This window comes from Antechinus flavipes, chromosome 1, assembly GCF_016432865.1.
Source record: "Antechinus flavipes isolate AdamAnt ecotype Samford, QLD, Australia chromosome 1, AdamAnt_v2, whole genome shotgun sequence".
In the NCBI taxonomy this organism is placed as follows: Eukaryota; Metazoa; Chordata; class Mammalia; order Dasyuromorphia; family Dasyuridae; genus Antechinus; species Antechinus flavipes.
The window spans coordinates 29,187,307-29,207,688 of NC_067398.1; the positions used below are offsets into that span (position 1 = coordinate 29,187,307).

A 20,382-nucleotide genomic window follows, 5' to 3' on the forward strand; every position below is an offset into this window, starting at 1 on the left:
AGGAAAGTCTGCCTTCATCAGCAACTCATGCTATCACATTGTAATGAACTTCCTCTTCTACAAGCCTCCAACTCCAAAAACTTCATGAATTCTACATAACTTGTGGAGAGCCTATTTCTTGGTGTGACATCTTTGGCATTATTTTACAGGTAAAATATTAATAGGCATTGGTCTGGTCCATTTGCTTTGCTCCTTGTTATGCAAAGTTTTCTATATCCCTTGTTCTAAATATATAGTCCATTAAAGAAAAAAATATGTATTTCTTGGGGTACTTGGACTGTTATACTTTTAAATTAGCCTAAATAAGAATAGGCTCACATCTGGAGATTTAGTTTCTCAAATGTTGATTTAGCTTAATTATATTTACATAGAGTTGGGGCTTAACTAAAAATTACCTTTTTATACTGGAAATACAGACAAGAAGATTAAGTGATATCTAAATGGCATATATTTCCCATGGAAATTGAAATTGTTACAAGAACAGTTTCCCAGATGTTAATAATATTTTCTATGTTATTATTTTTGTGGACCTATTGAGCTATTTATTAACTGTAGAGGCAAGTAGGGGAAAGTTCTGCAAGTTATATTACAGGGTTTTTTTTTCAGTTGTTTTCCAGTCATGCCCAACTCTTTATGACCACATTTGGGGTTTTCCTGGATAAAAACATCGGCACTATTTGCCATTTCCTTTTCCAGATCATTTTATAAGTGAGGAAACTGAGGCAAACAGGAAAAAGTGATTTACCCATATCAAACAACTGGCAAATGTTTGAGCCAGATTTGAACCAAGAAAGATGAATCTTCCCGACTTCAGACACAGCACTCTATACACTCTGGCACTACCTACCCACTACATTACATTATAAGACATATGTTACATATATAAGAAAAGAAAGGGAAACAGTGTGATGCGATGGATATAATGTGAGCCTGGGATCATGGGAGATTTCTGTTCAAATTCCTCTGCTGATATTTCCTAGCTATAAGAACTTGAACAAATCATTCAGTATGTCTCCCCTGCCCATAAAATGAGAAGCTGGAACTTCACAGAGATGTTAGAAGGATAAAAAGGAGAAAGTATAAAAAGAAAGAGAAAAAAAATTTTTTTTTCAAAATTGTCTACATATACTCATACACATACAAGGAAAGAAGGAAAATAGGGCCGTCTAGTCCTACTTAAATGATGGGAAAATGAGGCAATGCAGCTCACACTAAAACAGTGGTTAAATATAATTAGAAGAATTCAAGGGGGAGGGGCTTCATTGTAAAACCGTATGCTTAAGTACAAAAAATCAATTTCACAAGTATAAGATGAGAGAGACATGTCTAGACTTTAGTTCAGCTAATAAAGGATCAGGAAGTGGGAGGTCTCAAACATAGTATCATGGAAATAGTTATGAATTTGGGAATAAATTACCTGTCTCTGTTATTGTACAACTCTGTGACATTGAGTGCTAAGTGGCATAGTGGATAGAGTGCCAGCACCTGGCCTCCAGTAGATTTGAATTCAATTCTGGCTTTAGGCACTTAGTAGTTGTGTGACTATGCATGTTACTTAACCATGTTTACCTCAGTTTCCTCACTTATAAAAGAACTGAAGAAAGAAATGGTAAACCATTCCAATATCTTTGTCAAGAAAACCCCACCTGGGATGTTGACGATTTGTACTCAACTGAAAACAAGTGAACTAAAATAACAAAAGGTCATGTTGGATCTCATCCAATAAATCTTTATCCATAAAATGAAAAGTTTGGCTAAATAACTTCTAACATCCCTCTAGAGCTGGAAACTTCTGAACTCTTTAGGGAACTAATAAGAAAACTAATTAATCCTTAGGCACTGAGAGATAGCAGTGGCCAACACTATGGAGACTGCACTTGCCCTGGTCAAAGAATATTTGGAGTACTGTGTTCCCTTCTAAATAACACTCTTCAAGAAGGACTTTGAGATGTGAACTTGTTGATTAAAAGGATGGTAGTATTCTTGGAATAAATATCAAAGTCTAGAAATGTGGTTCATTTGTGAAGAAAAGATATGGAATTCTATTTCAATCTTAAGCTTATGACACCTACAGATTAACCAGCAGACTATTAGTGATAAGAGAGATTAGTCCTGGTAATCAAAATCTGGAAGACATCAACTAAGAAAATGATCGTCAAATCTATGTGAGAAGATAAGATAATTAAAAGAGAGAATGAATATTGATCAGTAAAATGTAAATTAAGAACATTCTTAAGTTATCACTACACACCTCTCAGATTGGCTAAGATGACAGGAAATGATAATGATGAATGTGGGAGGGATATGGGAAAACTGGGGCACTAATACATTGTTGATGGAATTGTGAACTGTTTTAACCATACTGGAAAGCCATATGGAATTATGACCAAAGCGTTAATAAACTGTGCTTACCCTTTGAACCAGCAGTGTTTCTACTGGGCCTGTATTCCAAAGAGATCATAAAAAAGAGGAAAAGGACAAAAATGTTTGTGGCAGGCCTTTTTGTAATGGCAAGGAACTTGAAACTGAGTGGATGTCCATCAGGTGGAGAATGGCTGAATAAGTTTTGGTATATGAATGTATGGAATATTATTGTTCTATAAGAAATGATCAGCAGGATGATTTCAGAGAGGCTTGGAGAGACTTACATGAACTAATGCTAAATGAAGTGAGTAGAACCAAGAGAACATTGAACATAGCAACAACAAGAGTATATAATGATGGATGTGGCTCTTATTAACAAGGAGTTGATTCAAGTCAGTTCCAATGGTCTTGTGATGGAGAGAGACATCTGCACCCAGAGAGAGATCTTGGGAATGGTGGATCACAATATAGTATTTTCACTTTTTTGTTACTTGCTTACATTTTGTTTCCTTTCTCTTTTTTTTTTCATTTTTGATCTGATTTTTCTTGTGCAGAAAGATAATTGTGGAAATATGTATAGAGGAGTTGCACATATTTGACATATATTGGATTACTTGTCATCTGGGGAGTAATTGGGGGGAAGAGAAGGAGAAAAACTGGGGAGACAAGGTTTGGAAGGGGATCTATGCATATGTTTTGAAAATAAAACCCTTTAAAAGAGAAAGAGAGTGTGTGTGGAGAGAGAGGGATGAGGTCCCAAGAGAGAGCTCTGGTGGAACACTCATAGGTTGGGCTAAGATGCTTGTGATCCATTAGCAAATAATATTAAAGAGTAGTCAGACAATCAAGAAAAGAATCATGAAAGAGCAATGTCACAAAAACCAAATAATAGTAGATATCCAAAGTGAAAGAATAGTCAATGACATAAAATGCTGAGAATTGATAAGTGTCCAGTTGTTTCAGTGATATTCAATACTTTATGACCTCATTTGGGGTTTTCTTGACAGAGGCTCTGAAGCTGTTTGCCATTTCCTTCTCCAGCTCATTTTACAGAAGATGAAAACTGAGGCAAACAGGGTTAAATAACTTGCCCAGAGTCATACAGTTAGGAAGTGTCCAAAGCCATATTTGAAATCAAGACCTCCTGGCTCTGGCCACTATGCCACCTATCTATTATATAAAAAGAATAGATAGATGATAGATAGATAGATAGACAGACAGACAGACAGACAGACTTACAATTTTGACAATTAATAATAAGGTTTAAAAAGATACTGACCAAACTTAGTTTATCTGTAAATTTGACATGACTACAACAAACCATCCTTGTTACAAATGGTAAACTACAGTCCTAACTAAGATGAATCAAAAAATTCCCCAGAGTATAAAAACTGGTTATCATTGGAAAGGGAAAAAAATGTGTTTTAAAAAATGCTTCAGTTCTTACATCCATGAACTGCCTTATTAATCTCTTCTTATAAACAACTCAAGTACTCATAACAATAGACAACATATTTCATTAAGTATTCACTTTGAGAAAATGAATTAAGCTTACTTTGCATCCAGTAGTTATTTCATTTTATCAAGAGGGCCATTCAGTGTCATCTATGTAGACTCATATTTTAATAAATGTCTAGGATGCATTTCCCATCACAAAGAATAGTACTGATGTCACATTTTTTGACATCCAATCAAACACAACAGATGTTTATTCATTCTCTATTCTGTGAGGAGAGCTGTATTAGTCTCTGAAGGTATTATGAAGTTTAAAGGAAATATAGCCCCTGAGCCCATGGCCCCTGCACTCATGGAGCTTATTAATAATTGCCTGTTGAGAGATACAACACAAACAGAAATAAACAGTATAATATTATGATTTATGGACTGGTGAATTACAAAACAAAGTACTAAATGAGGTCAAGGAGAAGCTAATCCTACCTAGACTGGGCCTTTCTGCTAATGGAATGCTTGAACTGGTCTTTAAGTTTAATGGAGAATCCAATGTAGAGAAAGGATGTTGCAGACATAGGGAATGAGGTGGGGAAAGAAAAGAAAAAGAGAAAGACAAAAAAAGGAAGCAAATTCCCAGTTTGCACACACAGAGAGGAGGGTGAAGGTTAATTCCACTATAAGACATAGTGAGATCTGGGAAAGAGCAGATTTAGGGGAATAAATAATGAACATAGTTTTGGATGATGATTTAGAATTGTTATTTGGACACATAAGTGGAAATAACCAGTTTAGCCAGATGGCAGAATCCAAGAGAAGGATGAAAAAACAAAGAGAGCTAAGTTCTTAGAGGGTCCCAAATGGCAAATTGAGAAATTCATATTTGATTCAGTAAACTATACAGATTCACAGAAGATTTTTAGCAAAAGAATAATAAATGGGCAGCAAGATGGCACAGTTAAGCACCAAGTCTGGAGTCAAGAAATGTTATCGGGCTGAGTTCAGATCTGGCCTCAGACAGTTATTAGCTGTGTGACCACTGCACCCTGTCTGCCTCAATTTCCTCATCTATAAAAAGAGTTGAAGAAAAAAATGGTAAACCGCTCCAATATCTTTGTCAAGAATTTCCCAAATGGGGCCATAAAAATCAGACACAACTGCAAAACAGCAATAATATGAACCAATCTCCATAAGGAAGAGTAACCCAGCAGTAATATGAGCATAGATTAGAGTAGAAATATAATGGAAGTCAAAAGCTCTATTAGGAAACTATTGAAACAATCTCAGTAAGTGGTCTGTAGTAAGGCTGTAGCAGCTGAAATAGAAGAAGAGACAGTCTTATCATGAAGACAGAATTGATGAAATTTGGAAACTGACTGGGTATAAGAAGTAAAGGAAGTGTCAGTTTAAAACACAGGCATCTGGGTACATAGTTATGCCATCAAGAGATAGAGTGAATTTAAAAGAAGTTATAAATTTACTGAGAAAGATCTTCTCTACTATTTACTTCCCTTGTGTATCTCAATAAGTCACTTAACTCCTCTGGACCTCGTTTTCTCAACTGTAAAATGGGAAGTGGGGCTGGAACTGCCTGAAAAGTTTCCTTCCAGTTCTAGAGATCAATATATGATTCTTTATTTGATTTGATTCAAAAATCTTGAGATAAAGAGAGCAGTGGATGTAGAGCAGAGATGACCTGTGGACAATTTAGGGTAAAAAACTGAAATTCAAGAGAAAAGGCAGATTTAAAGAACCAGATTCAAGGACCATCTGCAGAGAATCAAAAACTAAGAGTTTGGGGGTGGATGATTATCAAGGAGAGAAGGGAGACAGAAAGGAGAAGAGAGAGGAAGGGAGTGCTGAGGATAGAGCTTTGAGAAACCCTCACTTTCCAATATGCAGTCAACAGTGGTATCATCAGTAGTGCAGACAAATCATAAAATCATAGATTTCTAGTTGGGAAGGACTTAAGAAGCTATTTAGTCCAGCCTCTCATTTGACATGTGAGAAAACTGAGGTCCAGAGAGACTATGTCCATACACAGATAGTAACTGAAAGAAATGGAATTAATCAGCTGATGAGCATTCATTAAACACCTACTATGTTCAAGGACTGGAATTATTTTCAAAGTCCTCCCTCTTTGCAGGGAGCTTACATTCTAAACCCAAGCCCCTGTCTCCAATGCATTTCCATCAGTTGTACCATCATGCTGTTTGTCTCCCTCAGAGCAGGAGAGTTAGTTTTCTGAAGTCAAGGAGGAGAAAAAATCCACAAAGGGAGGAATCAAAGGGATGCATTTAGGAAAATGGTCCAGAAGGATGAAGACTGAAAACATTGAATATTTAAGATACATGATGGGGAGGGGGGGAAGAGGGGGAAGGAGGGCTACAGGATTTTCAGAAGCTGAATTTATTTTTGATGTGTGTTTCTGAATTATAAATATTCTCCCAAACCAAAATGTTCTCAAATTAGCACAGGCCCTGACAGCCCAAAGAAAATGATCATTTCCCTCAGAAAGAACCCCAAGGTAACAACTGAATCTCAACAAATGATACGTGTCAGGGACCTGTGGCTATTTCACCAGGTTATCATAACCCACAAGGGGAAGAAAAAACAAATCTGGCAGCTGGGATTCCTGCTGTTTAACTTTAAAGAAGTCGTGATTTTGTGTGCAAAGCAAGGAAAACATTAGATAAGAGCCTTCCTTATGGATTAACCAAAATGTATAAAGACATGCTGATTTTCCTGTGGACATTAATTACTTCTCCTCTGCATCATTTTAGGGGCCTTTGTTTTAATTTAAATGTAAATTCCAAATGAACCTCCTTTACTTTAGATCCTTCCCATTCTTATTGACAAATAAGATAAGGATGTCTCTATCTAGTGAAGAATAAATCTCCTGCACATCCGCTAATGGCATGGCCCTGCATAATTATTACAGGATAAATGACTGAGCAGAGAGAACTAAAATCCCTAAAGGAAGCTGCCCAGGCCAGGAGGCATACTAAGCCAGGAGCCATAATGTTCTGCTAAGAGACTAAACAGTTCCTAGTATTTGTCTAGCTCTTCTAAGTCTGCAAAGCCTTTCAGGTTCAATATCTCTTTTGGATTCCACTATAACCTTTGGAGTGAGGTTCTGGTTTGGTCATTTTCTAGAGGAAAAAGATGGAAATTCAGAGAGTTAGTACAGCAAGTAGATGTCAGAAGCAGGATTTGAATCCATTAATTAATCCACGATTCATTTTAGACTCTTTGCTTTGAAGACCTGTATACCTTGAAGAGTAGAGCTAACCCTAAATTTCAAATCAGGAAACCTCAATTTAACAATCAGCTCCTAGTTATGAGTCTTGGAGGAAGCCACTTCATCTCAATCTCTTCATTTTTAAAATAAGGAAAAGAAACATTTATTATTACATATGAATATATGTATTATATACATTATGTGCCAAGAAAGGGGCAGCGAGGTGGCATAATGGGTTAAAGTGCCAGACCTGGAGCTAAGAAGACCCGAGGTCAAATCATTTACTAGCTGTGTGATCCTAGGCAAGTCACTTGCCCTGATTTGCCTCAGTTTTCTCATCTGTAAAAAGAAAAAAAAGCTAGAAAAAGAAATGGTAAATTACTCTAGTACCTTTGCAAAGAAAACTTCAAATGAGGTTGTGAAGGACAGAAATAATTGAACAACCAAAAAATGTGTCAGGCACTGGACTTGTGGTCATATTAACGGACCATACTTCCTTGCACTAGGATGATCTTGCCCTTGTTGCCCACACCAAAATTCTTTCACCTCCAGAGCCCTACAATCAAAAGACACAGATTTCAAATCCTTAACCCTGACACTAACTGCCATGTGATATTGAGCAATCACTCTTTGTGCCTCAGTTTCCTCATTCATAAAGGGATCAGGTTAGATGGCCTTTGACGCCCTTCCCACCTCTAGCTCTATGATTAAAAGACCATCATTATAAATTTCCAAACCAGGATGTCCCTCTCTGACCACCAAGATCCTCCATGTTTTCTTACCCTAGACAATCCAAAGGGCCTTTTTCCACTCTTTGGAGACAGACTAGCACCTCTTTTGTGTTTGTTACCTCGTGCTTAACACCATGAAGCATTTAATCAATTTCTTTATTCATTCATTCATCAGGTTCAATCTCCTCATTTTACAGGCAAGGAAACTAAGGCAGAAAGACATGCAAGTGATTTACTACACCAATACATCACATGACATTCACAGCCAGATATTCCTACTTCTAAGTCCAGCACTGGCCACTACACCATACTGTCTCTCTTAACCTAAATGACAACCTGATTATCAAATGGTTTTGCCCTGTGCCCAACCATACATGTAAAGCTGGTTGGTGACCTGCATGCAAAATCCCCTCGTCTTAGGAAGAATGCTGCAAACCTTGAATACTGCTGGCAAAGACACGAGATGCATCGTTATATATATTAAGAGGCTTAATTATGCTGTGATGTATTCATCACCACCAACAGTGACTAAGAAAGGGAAGGATTACACAGCCCAGGCAGCAGAAAGTCAACAAACAGGGGAAGGAGGTTAAGTTCTGCCAGTCTTCCTGACATGTTAGTCGCTTCAATTAGAGATTGCTTACCTTCAACACAGGAAGGCTGAGCCCTCGTTGTACCAGCCACCTGCCCCGGGAAGCAAGAGCACTTGACAGTCTGAGATCGCTCCTCAATCCTGTTCTTATTGCAGCAACGGTGCACAGCGACCACTTCACACGTCCCTTGCTTAACCTGGTGCCCTGAGATACACATGGACAAAAACATACACAAAGGCATTTAGCCTCACAACGGACAAGAACAAGGCTATGAAGTCACTTGTGGTATCCACATTTTTTTCTTTCTTTTTTCTTTCTCTCTTTGTGTCTTTCTTCTCCCCTCTCCTTCTCTCTCTCTCTCTTTCTCTCTCTCTCTCTCTCTCTCTCTCTCTCTCTCTCTCTCTCTCTCTCTCTCTCTCTCTCTCTTCCTCTCTTTTTACCTCTCTTCTCTCTCTCTCACTCTTGGAGGAAGCCACTTCACCTCAATTTCTTCATTTTTAAAATGAGGGAAAGAAACATTTATTATGGATATATTATGTGCCAAGAGAAGGACAGCTAGGTGGCATTTGTGCCAGACCTGAAGCTTTTTCTCTCCTCTTTCTCCATCTGTCTCTTCTCCCTTTCTCCCTTCCTTCCTCTTCCTCTCCCTCTCAAAGAGCATGAAGATTAGGAGAAGAGGAAAAGCACCATTTGGAGTAGAAATTTAGTAACAAGGAATTCAATCCACAATGAAACCACTGGTCAGAACCAAAATCAATTCATAAACCAGGATATGCTAGAGCCAGCTTTAACCAGCTCACAAGAACTAATTGCTAAATTTTCATTTACACTTCAGAAAATGGCAAATACTACAAATCAGGGTTTGATTTATTCTGTCTAGAATTTGAAAACTGATAGAGACATTACTGAGATTGTAGATCAGACTTAAAAGTCTGTTGTTCACATATTTGTTTCAGAGCCAGTTGTTAAACACGTCCCAGAACAAAAAAAAATCCTTGTTCATTCAGACTCGATTCATTGAAAATCTTTGACATATGGGGATGGGCTGAAAGTTATTCACAAAAATAATCTGAACAAATGGTGGGGAGGAGGAAGAGGACAATTAAAATGCCAGTGAGAACAAAATTCTTAAATAACTCCTCCTCACTCTGCCTTGGGAATACGGACTATGAAGCAAGCCTCAAGGGTCAACTTCAACTACCTAGTCTTACACATCTGCCAATTTCACCCATAAAATTCCACCTTTCCACAGAGTAAGGAGAAAGAACCAAAGAATAAAAAATCCAACAAGAACTGTTGTGAAACATGCTTGCTAGAATACTATTATGCTAAGAAATAACAGGCAGGTAGATTTCAGAAAAACCTGGAAAGACTTGCATGAACTGATGCAATGTAAAGTGAACAGAACTAGGAAAACATTGTAAGCATTAAAAGCAATAGGATATAATAACCAATTGGTGAAACATTTAGCAATTCTCAGGAATACAATGATCCAAAACAATCCCAAAGGACTCATAATGAAAAATACTATCCACATCCAGAAAAAAAACTGATAGAGTCTAAATGCAGATCAAAATGTATCTTTTTCTACTTTTTCATAAATTTTTTTTGGTTTTTTTTTATTCTTTTGTAATATGACTGAAACAAAAATATGTTGTGCAAGAGTGCATATACATAATGTATTTAAAATTGTTTGCCATCCCAAAGGGGAGAACATAAGAAAGGGAGAAAATATGGCACTAAAAAATGTTAAATGAATTTTTAAAATTGTCTTTACATATAATTGGGGAAAATACTATTAAAATATTTTTTAAAGAAACAAATGACAAAAAAGGCACATCTGTCATGGGTTTTTTCAAGAAGTAAAAAAGACATAAAAAAGAAATGGGCATGATGGCTTTAGGGAGCTCCTCTGCATTTTTCCTTCTAGACACCTATCGAGAGCAGAAAGTTTCAATTTTATCATGCCTGTGGACATTCCCGAACTGCCACTCATTGGAGTAAAGGAGAACAGAGAAAGCCCACATCCTTTATACTGGCCATGTTTAGAGTGATGAAGGAGAAACAGCAGTGGGTAGATTTCCCAGGCTAGAATCCCACTGAAAACTCTGTCATTCAACCATCTGGACTCTTTGAATGAGTAAGTCTTCTCCACTCGTATACCAGGGAAACTGGGCATCTAAACTGTTTTCCTTCTACTCATGTTTTCACATTGCCTAGAGACAAAAAAAAAGTTTCGTCGATTTTTTCTAGGAAGAATTCCTGGGATCCAAGACTTTGCTGGTTGCTATTTTGATTTTTATTCCTTTTAAAATATTACAACTAAGGAAAGATGCTGGAGTAGGTAAGAAAATTCCAAGCTCTACAGACTTCCCCCACAAACAAAACAAAATTGCCCTTTAGAGTGAACATAAGATCAGTGAAAAACAAATGACACTGAGCAAAACAAGAATCCTCTTGAGATAGCCTAAGAAGACCCAAAGCAAGTCAGGATTTAACCAATGTGAAGTTTAAATAACTCCAAGCTACCTCTTCAGAAACAGCCAGCAGGGATCCCTGGAGCTAGCTGGGTTTGTCAGAGAGTCTCAGCCCAAAATACACAAAACTTTCACCTCTTGAACAGGATAGATGGCTGGAAATCTAAATCCAAGAAGACTGAGTGAAACTCCCCTGACAAGGAATGCCATGCTCACCTGTGCTGCTGAGGTACTGCCCTGGGCGAGAAGGAAACAGTGTGTAAGTAATGGGGCAAAGACACTGCTGGCTATGGGCACTTGCAAAAGGGTGGAGTTCTTGGTTTAGGGTTCCAGGACAGAATAGAGAATTGAAATGAAGCCAAAGGCACCATCCCTGCCTCTTTTCCAGGACTAGAAGTAATAACTCTAATAAGTTCTTATTTTTTAAAAAACAAGCAGGCAAAAGAGAAAGAAGGCAGTCATAGAAACTTACTATGGGAATAGGGAAGACTGGGTTTCATCTTCAGAGGAAGACACTAAAATTAAAAAAAAAAGCTGCTTCTACCCCCAAAGAGTAACATTAAATGGCTCCCTGTCCAGAGAGAATTTATAGAAAAACTCAAAAAAAGACTTCAAAAATCAAATGAGAGTGATTGAGAAAAAAATAAAAAAAATAAGAACCATTCAAAAAAACAAGATTATGAAAAATAGTCAACCAACTAGAAAAGAGATCCAGTCTTAAAGAAGAAAATGATTCTTTAAAAATAAGAAATGAGCAAGGGGAAGCTAGTAAACCTCTAAAAGACCAAGAAATAACAAAAAAAAATAATGAAAAATAGAAGAGAATGTAAAACATCTTATAAGAAAAACAAGAACAGATCAAGAAGAGAAAACAAAAATAATTGAACTACCTGAAATCTGTGACTAAAAAAAGAACCTTGACATAATAATAAAAAAAAAACAAAGAAAATTGTCCCAAAGTGTTCATTCACTAGGGGAAATAGACAAAATCCACTGATCACCACTTCAAAGAGATCATACAAAGAAAGCACATAGGAGCATTATTACTAAATTTCAAAACCTCCAGATCAAATAAATCTCAAGAGAAAATTTTACAAGGAACAACAACAAAAAACAATTTAAATATGCTGGAGCTACAAATAGAGTTGTACAGGATTTATCAGCTGCTGCAGTAAAAGACTGAAGATTCTGGATATTTTATATCAACAATCAAAAGAATTAAATCTGTAACCAAAATATTATATCCAACAAAATCAAGCATAATGTTGAACCAAAAGAATGAACATTCAGTGAACTGTCATATTTTCAGGATTTTGACTCAAACAAAGCTGAATTCAATAGAAAATTTAACATGTAAGAGCCAACATCAAAAACTAATTTCAAGAGAATCAATAGGAACAAATTGTTTATAATTTATATGTAGAACTATAAACCATATTGAAATAAATAATTGAATAGTCCAAAACAAAGCTGATTATGAACTGACTGCAAAAAGAAAAACCATCTAGAAAAGATAAAAATAATGATTATACTATATGAATAAAGTGCAAAGGAAGAACTAATATGAAGGAATTAAATGGGGAAGGAGGGCTGGTAATTCTGAAAACCAACTCACATTGGAAATAGAAAAATATATATACATATATACACACACACGCAGGCATGCGCATGCATGTGCCATGAAGGGTATAACCATCCAAAATCCATAAAGAAATAAGAGAGGAGGGGATAAAATAAGATGGGTTAGAAAAGAATATGTAGATTTATGGTAGTAGAATAAAGTGTGTAGGTTAATGGGAAAAGGATAAAGAGGGAGGAAAAGGGTGACAAAGGATAAGATGGGGTAAAAGGGGTGTTTAGATGAAAGGGAATAGGATAAGATGTGTAGATTAATAAGAATGGGATAAAGAGGGAAGAAAGAGGTTGTGAGAAAAGGTAAGGAAGGGATTCGTGGGTAGAGGGAGGTTAAGTAATAACAAGGCAAGATAAAAAATAGAACTGAAGTAGAGGAATTAACAGGAATAGGAAATAAGAGATATACTCAAATGCTTTCAAAGTCAAAGATTCAATCAAGAGAAAAATCTACACTATAGTCAACCATATTAATATTGTTTTAAATGCATGAATATATATATGTGTGCATATATAGTTGAGTATGTATATATATAGATGTGTGTATGTATATATAAATATATCCATGCTCAACTGTAGTCTGTTTGGAGGAGGTGGAGAAGGGAGATAAAAGAGGAAAAAAAATAAAGTAAAAAGTACACAGTAGAAAACAAAACAATAACCAACAGAAAAAGAAAGAACAGATGGACAGTCATGAATATTATGTCTTCTATTATTATAAGTGCTTTCTTAAAGTGGAACTTTGTTATGTATTTCCAATCTTCCCTGGTGTGCTGCTGGGCACAAGACAATTTCTTTCTTTCTTTCTTTTTTTACTTTTTATGTTTTTCCTTTTTAATTTTATATTTAAATTTAAAATAAATAAATATGTTAAAACTAAAAATTAGTTAATTAAAACTAAATAATTTAAAAATAAATTGATTAAAAATTACATTTAAAGATGTATTCCGTTATCTAGAAGGCATCCTGGTATAGTAAATAATACTATACAGTAAAGAAAACTAACTTCTGACACTTGCTGCGATCATGGATTGTGAGCTAGAAAAGTCTTCAGAGGTCATCTAGTCTAACCTCTTCATTTCACATTTAAGGAAATGGTCCCAAATTAAATGGTTTGCCCATGGTTGGGGGTAGGATATATGACTGATAGCATTTGGCTGTTATCATTAAGGGAACACATTTGGTCCTAACAGAATTTAGGGCTACATGTGATTTTGGGTATTATCAAAATCTGTCCCATGTGTCTAGAATTCACTTTCTCTTCACCTCCAGAAACATCAAATTATGTTTCATATCTAACGGGAAGCCTTTCCTGATTTCATCTAAGTGTTAGTCCTTTCTCCCACCTGAAATGCTATTGTATTTCCTTTATCTGTTTACATGTAGCGTGGAACTCTGGAACAATGAAGCTCTAATTACTATTTCATATGAAGGTGGTATAACCAAACAAAATGAAAATTGGGACTACTCTACAGAAAACACAAATGGGAATTTAAAAAAATCAAAACCACCAATGATCAAACCCAACCTACTGATTTAGACATTAATAAACCAGCAGGTATTTGAAGAAGGAAAGTTAAGGCAAGGAAAAGTCTAGAATACACACCATGTTGAGAGAAATTATTGTTTCCCTAATATTCATAAAGTTATTAAATTGAAATGCAGGCTTTTCTCATCGATTTTATCATTAATACCCTTCTTCTGTAAAAAAAAAAAAAAAAAGTCAAGTCTCTGAAGGACATGACTGATTCATGAGATTGCCCCTAATCCTCAAGGAACATGCTCTTTGATCTTAGGACTCCATCCAACAAGGAGATCTGCTGTTTAGAGTATTTAAAAAAAAAAATCCAATTTAGGTGAGTTCTTACCTGGGGAAAAAAGAGCCTCTGTTTTTATCCACCTCCATTAAAGTTTAGGATGAGCAAGTCATAAAGGAGAAAAACCAACCAGAATGATCTGGTTGGAGATAGATCTATCCAGAGGCAGCCCGAGTCTCCTGATCAAGCCACAGTCTCAGCAGAAGAAGCTTAAGACTTCTAGATCACCTTCTCATTAAATGTCCACCAATCAAAGTTGATTTTCACTTGTCGCTGGCACTCCCTTTTTTAAAAAATGTCTAAAGCTTTTAGGATCTCAATGGGTTTATTGATGTCCAATAATTAATAATTATTGATTATTAAAAATCAATGCATTCAGAAAATTATTATTAATAATTATTATTGATTATTAATTATCCAGAAATTCTGAATCTCAGGGTTTTTCATTGGTCACATATTTAATAAGAAGTTGACATGAATTACTGCTGAACATTCAGAGGAGCAATGGGTTTAAGTTGTTAGAATCTGATTTATACTTGATATCAGGAAAAAATTCATTAAAATGAGAGCTGTTCTTAGAAGGCAGTGATTTTGTCCCTCAGTGGAGGTCTTGAAGAAAAGGTTGGATGAACACTGAGTAAATTATAAAAGGAATCCTCTATCAAATATAGATTGTGCTGGATGACCACATCTACCTCTGAGATCCTATGATTGTATGAATTTGATTTCCCACTGCTTACCAATAGCTTGAAAACATTTACAAAATGTAAAGGCCAAGTTCACAATTTAAAAAACCTGTTGGCAGCAAAATTACAATAGTGCTTCTGTCAACGGGCATAGAAATGGGAGGGGGGGAGGCAGAATGCTCGATTAGGTTCATAACAACAAAAATGACCTAGAGGTCAGGCATTTTCTGGCAACTAGTGAATAACTGTGTAGAGGGGCCAAGATGAATTAACTCCTCAATTATCTGTCGGGAAATACCCTCCCTGTTGGCCATTAGTCTTTAATTAGATTACTAAATGACACAAGAGGGTCAGCAAATGAAGGGAGAGTTATCTCTGAGCCGAGCCAGTTACACAAAATGGGAGAAATATGCTCTAATGAATTCTTGTAACAGACAAAAGGCTCTTCAGAAGGACTAATAATTTTTAAAATATGAAGAAAATGTTATCAAATGAGCTATTAATGTGTCCCATCTGAAAATTCAGAGAGAATTTCCATTTGAAAACTCAGAGAGAATTTCCTATTTTGACTGTGAGCATCCTATTCTCAGCTTCATCATCAAGAAAATGAGAGGGTTGTGCTATGTGATCTCTGAGGTCCCTTCCAGATTCACTATCCTGGGATTCCATAATTCTACTGTCTGTGAATAAGCAATCCATCTATTTGGAGAAACAGGTATAGTCGCATTCAGAAAATCAATCCAGTAACTTCAACTGGCAGAGTTGTAGCCTAATGGAAAGTCAGCTGGAGTCAATCAATCAATCAACAAGCATTCACTAAGCATCTATTATGGGCCAAATACTGTACTAAGCCATTAGACTACAGAGACAAAATTCGGTAATCCCCATTTATTTTCTATAAGGGAAATTATTATGTGTATGCCTAGGAATAGAAAGAGGTATACAAAATAAATAGATTATTTGGAGCAGAGAGTGAGGGAAGGTATTAAGATCTGGGACAATAAGGGAAGGCAAGTATAGGAGGTAATACTTGAGCCAATCAACAAACTGTTCATATTGTAAGTTATAGTCATCACAATAGGGAATTATAGAAAAATAATATGAAGAGACTAGAATTAGAAATCATCTCATACACTTCCTATCTGGATAACATTAGTCAAATCACTGAATCTCCTAAAAGCTCAGTTTCCCCATTTTTAAAAATGAAAATAATGATTCTGATATTTCTTTCCCCTTCCAAATGAACACATCCATTTTCATGAAAAAAAGAATCATACTAATATGAGCTATAATAATCATTGTAATATAGTAGTTTAAGGTTTACAGACACTTTACACACATTTTTACATTTGATCCTGAAAACAACTATGGAAACTATTATTATCCTCATTTTATAAATGAAGAAATTGAAGGAGAAAAAGGGAGGGTGGTTTGCCCAATACCACATAGCCTTTAAGTATTTTGAGGTTATTTTGAACTCATTCCTCACCTTTTAGAAGATAGCTATGTACATTTTTCTCATTGGAACTGTTGTGCTATATCAATGCTCCTATAAACAGTTATTTGGGGGGGGGGGGTTCAGACTACTTCAGGCAACCAACTATTCTAACGAGCACTACAAGAACAGAGGTTCATGGAAAGTACCTTGAAACCATTTATTATGTTGGGGAATTAGTGGAAAGAAATCCTTATGGGTTTGTTTTTTGGGTTTTTTTTTTTTTTGCTTTGTGGTTTTTTTGGTTCTTATTAATGGTGGTGAGTTTTATTTTGTTTTGCCTAGAAACTATGGAGATTGAGATAATCAAATATATCTGCAATCTTTTTCAGTGTCGGTGCTACCTCCAACTGTGCATGTTACTGTCTACACATGGCTATCCCATCTTTTTTATTTTATTTATTTTTTTTTTTTTTGCTGAGGCAATTAGGGTTAAGCAGATTGCCCAGGGTCATACAGCTAGAAAGTGTTAAGTATCTGAGATCAAGAAGGATAATTTGGCTGGAACCTGGAATAAATAATGAGGATGTGGGCAAAAAATCCTGGAGAAATGTCTAAGAGCCAGACTTTGTGGTATTCATTTTCATGGCAAATAGAAGTTGGTATCTGATCTTAGATATGATAGGAAAAGTCACTGGAACTTTTTCAAATGGGGGAGTAACAAAGTCAAATCTGTCTTTCAAGATGATCATTTCTCATTTTTGTGGAGGATAAAATGGAGAAGAGAGAGATTTGAGGGACAGAGACAAGTAAGGAAATTATCACAAGCATCCAGAGAAACAATGATACAGTCATGAATGTGTAACTGGAGAATAAAGGACCAACATAAGAGGTGTTCTATTAGGGACAATCATCAGAACTTGGGTAAATTATTAAATATAGGGATAAGAAAGAGTGAGGCATTGAGGATAATAATAATATTAAATAAAAATAACAATGACATATACCATTTTGTGGTTTGTAAAGCACTTTACAAGTATAATTTCACTTTATCCTCACAACAAAACTTCTACAATTATCCACATTTTATGTATGAAAAAATTGAGGCAAAAAGTAGTTAAGTGACTTGCTTAGAGTTATATACTTAGTACCTGGATTTGAACGTCCTAACTCCAGGTCCAGCATTCAATCTGCTAAAATATTTAATTTCTTCATAGTAATTTCATGATTTCAACTTTGAGTTATTATAGGGTTGACCTCAACAGAAATTATCAGAGGTATAGTTTGAACCTCTCTCTTCCTATTGACTCCAAATCCAGCACCCTAGTCATTATGTTATTCTACACTCATGCATGACTTAGGAAAAATAGCTATTTCTCTGTATCTCAGTTTCCTCAACTATAAAATGAGGGGTTTGGACTAGATATTCTCTCTTATCTATAATAACCATTATATAATTCTATAGAGGCTGTCTCTAGGAATAATGGGCTTTCCTCTCTTTGGACATCTTCACAAAGAAACTACTGAGTGTGTTGTAAAGAGAATTCTTTGAGGGATATGGACTGAACTACACAGTTTCTAAGTTCTTTTCTAAATCTGAGAGTGTGTGAATCTTTGGCTCCAAAAAACTTATAATTTGGTAGTGAGAAGACTTTATGAAGAAGATGGAACTTGATTAAGATCTTAAAGGATAAGAGATCTAGAGGAGGAAAAAACTGATATTCCAGGTGAGAAGAACAACACGAACAGCATAAAGAAGACAATGAAAAATATGATTTTGTTGCATGCCAAATCAGAGAAAAATGGAATTAAAATGGTAGAACAAGATCACTCCAGAAAGAAGAGAAAGCCAGAGGCCCTCTTATTCCATTTCAAAGAGCCAAGCAGAAACTGGATGATCACTCGCCAAAGATTTAGTCAAGAGATTGTAGGGATTCTACTAGATGGCTACTAATTAAATCTAAGATCTGCTATCCCTCCCAGCTTTGCTTTCATTGTCATTGAATTTTAACACTTTCATTTTCTGTTCAAGCATTTAGAAAAACCCAGGCAATGAGAGAAAAGAAACCCTGCAAAGTGATCACTAGTGACTGGGTCAATTCTTCAAGGCAATTGTCAAGAACTGAGCAGGAGGAAGGGAAGAAATGAATCTGGATCAAAGAAAGAGACCAAGAGGAAAAAAGAAGCAGGAAACTTATTGGCTACTTTCTCCCCTTAAATAAGCTAACTTGATACCATTTCAAAGGAACTAAGTTGTTTTGCTTCAGAGGTGATTTCTTAATGTTATGATTTTCTGATTACAATAAGATTTTTTTCTGCTGGGAAGGAAGCCATTTGCTGTTGTTTACAACCACTCTCATAAAGAAAAATGATCACCAATAGGGTAATTTATACTGAAGATAGCTTTTTTAAGGAAAGATTAAGGTAATTTTTAATGTTTTTTATGGTGAATGACAAACTAATATTCAAAGGACAAGAAAAACATAGTAAAGAAGGTGGAAGAGGAAGAAAAGAGAGAGCAAAAGTATTCAATTAAATTCTTGATTTTAGAAAAGCAGAACTTTCTAATAATAATAATTCTAATAATATAATCCTCTCCTAATAGAAAATTCTAATAATTGACCAAAAGTAAAATGGGCTACCTATAAGGAGAGGGGTTATATTTCACCTTCATTGGAAGACTTTAACTAAAGTGCAAATTTGTTATAGTAAGAATTCTTTTTGGAATAGACAAAATGATTCTTCAATAGTTTCATCATATCCCATCAGCCACATCTGACTCATGGTGCCTTGTTCTGGGGCCCACATTTTAGAATGGAGTCTAGAGAAGGGCAAACAGGTTGAGAAACGACTTATAAATAAGTTAAAGAAATAGAGATGCTTAGCTTGGAAAAGAGAAGACTTAAGGGAGTATGATAGCTGTTACTGAATACTTGACAAGTTACCCCCACGTGTAAAAGGGATTCGAATTTCTCTGGTTGTCCTCCCCTCCCCTGGTTAGAAGAACCAGGAGCAGAGAGATAGTTTTCCAGAGGAATAGGTTCCCATTCTCTAGATATTTCCCAACAAAGTCTGAATCACTGCTTATTAACATAACATGGATGAGATTTTTATTCAGTTATGGGTTAGAGGAGATGGCTTCTGTGTTCCCAAAGTCAAAATTCTATCATTTTGGGAATCCCCAAATAGTTTCTTCCAGCACATGGAGAAAAAATCATTTCAAGAGTATCTGATTCCTTCCATTAACTTTCAACAGGATCACATCAAAACCAGCTGTTATAGATAGCTATCTTCACTTTTTAAAAATATCTACAGTTTCTCATGCTACCAACTTCCAACAACCCTTAGAAGTCAACTCAGTTTTCTCTTGGCTCTGCCCTAAAGATTTTCTACTATATTTTAAAGACTTTTTATATAGCTTGATTCTTAACAGATATGGGCAATGTCTGTTTTTTATATGTGTACCAATGAATAAGATGATTACTAAATAAATAAATGCTTTGGATCATACATAGTACCTTAGAATAAATTTTAAAGTACTGAAACATTAAAGTTAACATTTATCTGAATGTTCACAGAACAGATGTTGACATGATAATCGACTATCATATAATTAAATTTAACCAATCCAGGTTACAAACAAATGTTAGCTTAACGGGTGTGGATTTTCAAATACAGTCTAAGATATTTTTAACTTCATACTGGGCCAAATCCTCCACAATTGTTTATTCTTACCCCATTCTAATAAAGTCATTTGAGGAGAGGGTTCTGAAAAGTTAAATACTTCCCCCTAAAGTTTATGTTATATAAGATGTGAGCTAATACATGGGAAAGATGTAGTTTGTTAAGAAATAGGCCAAACAGAGATAAAGGCAACAAAGCTCAAGGCTGTTAGGATTGTGGAGAAACAAGTACACTCATTCATTGCTGGCTGAATTACAAACTTGAATCTTTTCA

At 35.7% G+C, this 20,382-nt stretch overlaps 1 protein-coding gene across 1 annotated transcript in view; it reads right to left on the reverse strand.

The window, feature by feature from the left end:
* The window catches only part of TAFA4 (TAFA chemokine like family member 4), a 30,359-nt gene extending 21,750 nt beyond the window's left edge, over positions 1–8,609 (reverse strand). The window contains exon 1 of the mRNA XM_051980529.1: positions 8,430–8,609. Within this exon, the coding sequence (XP_051836489.1) occupies positions 8,430–8,607 (178 nt within the window). The 5' untranslated portion in view covers positions 8,608–8,609. The remainder of the gene's footprint in view (positions 1–8,429) is intronic.
* Positions 8,610–20,382: the final 11,773 nt, after the last annotated feature.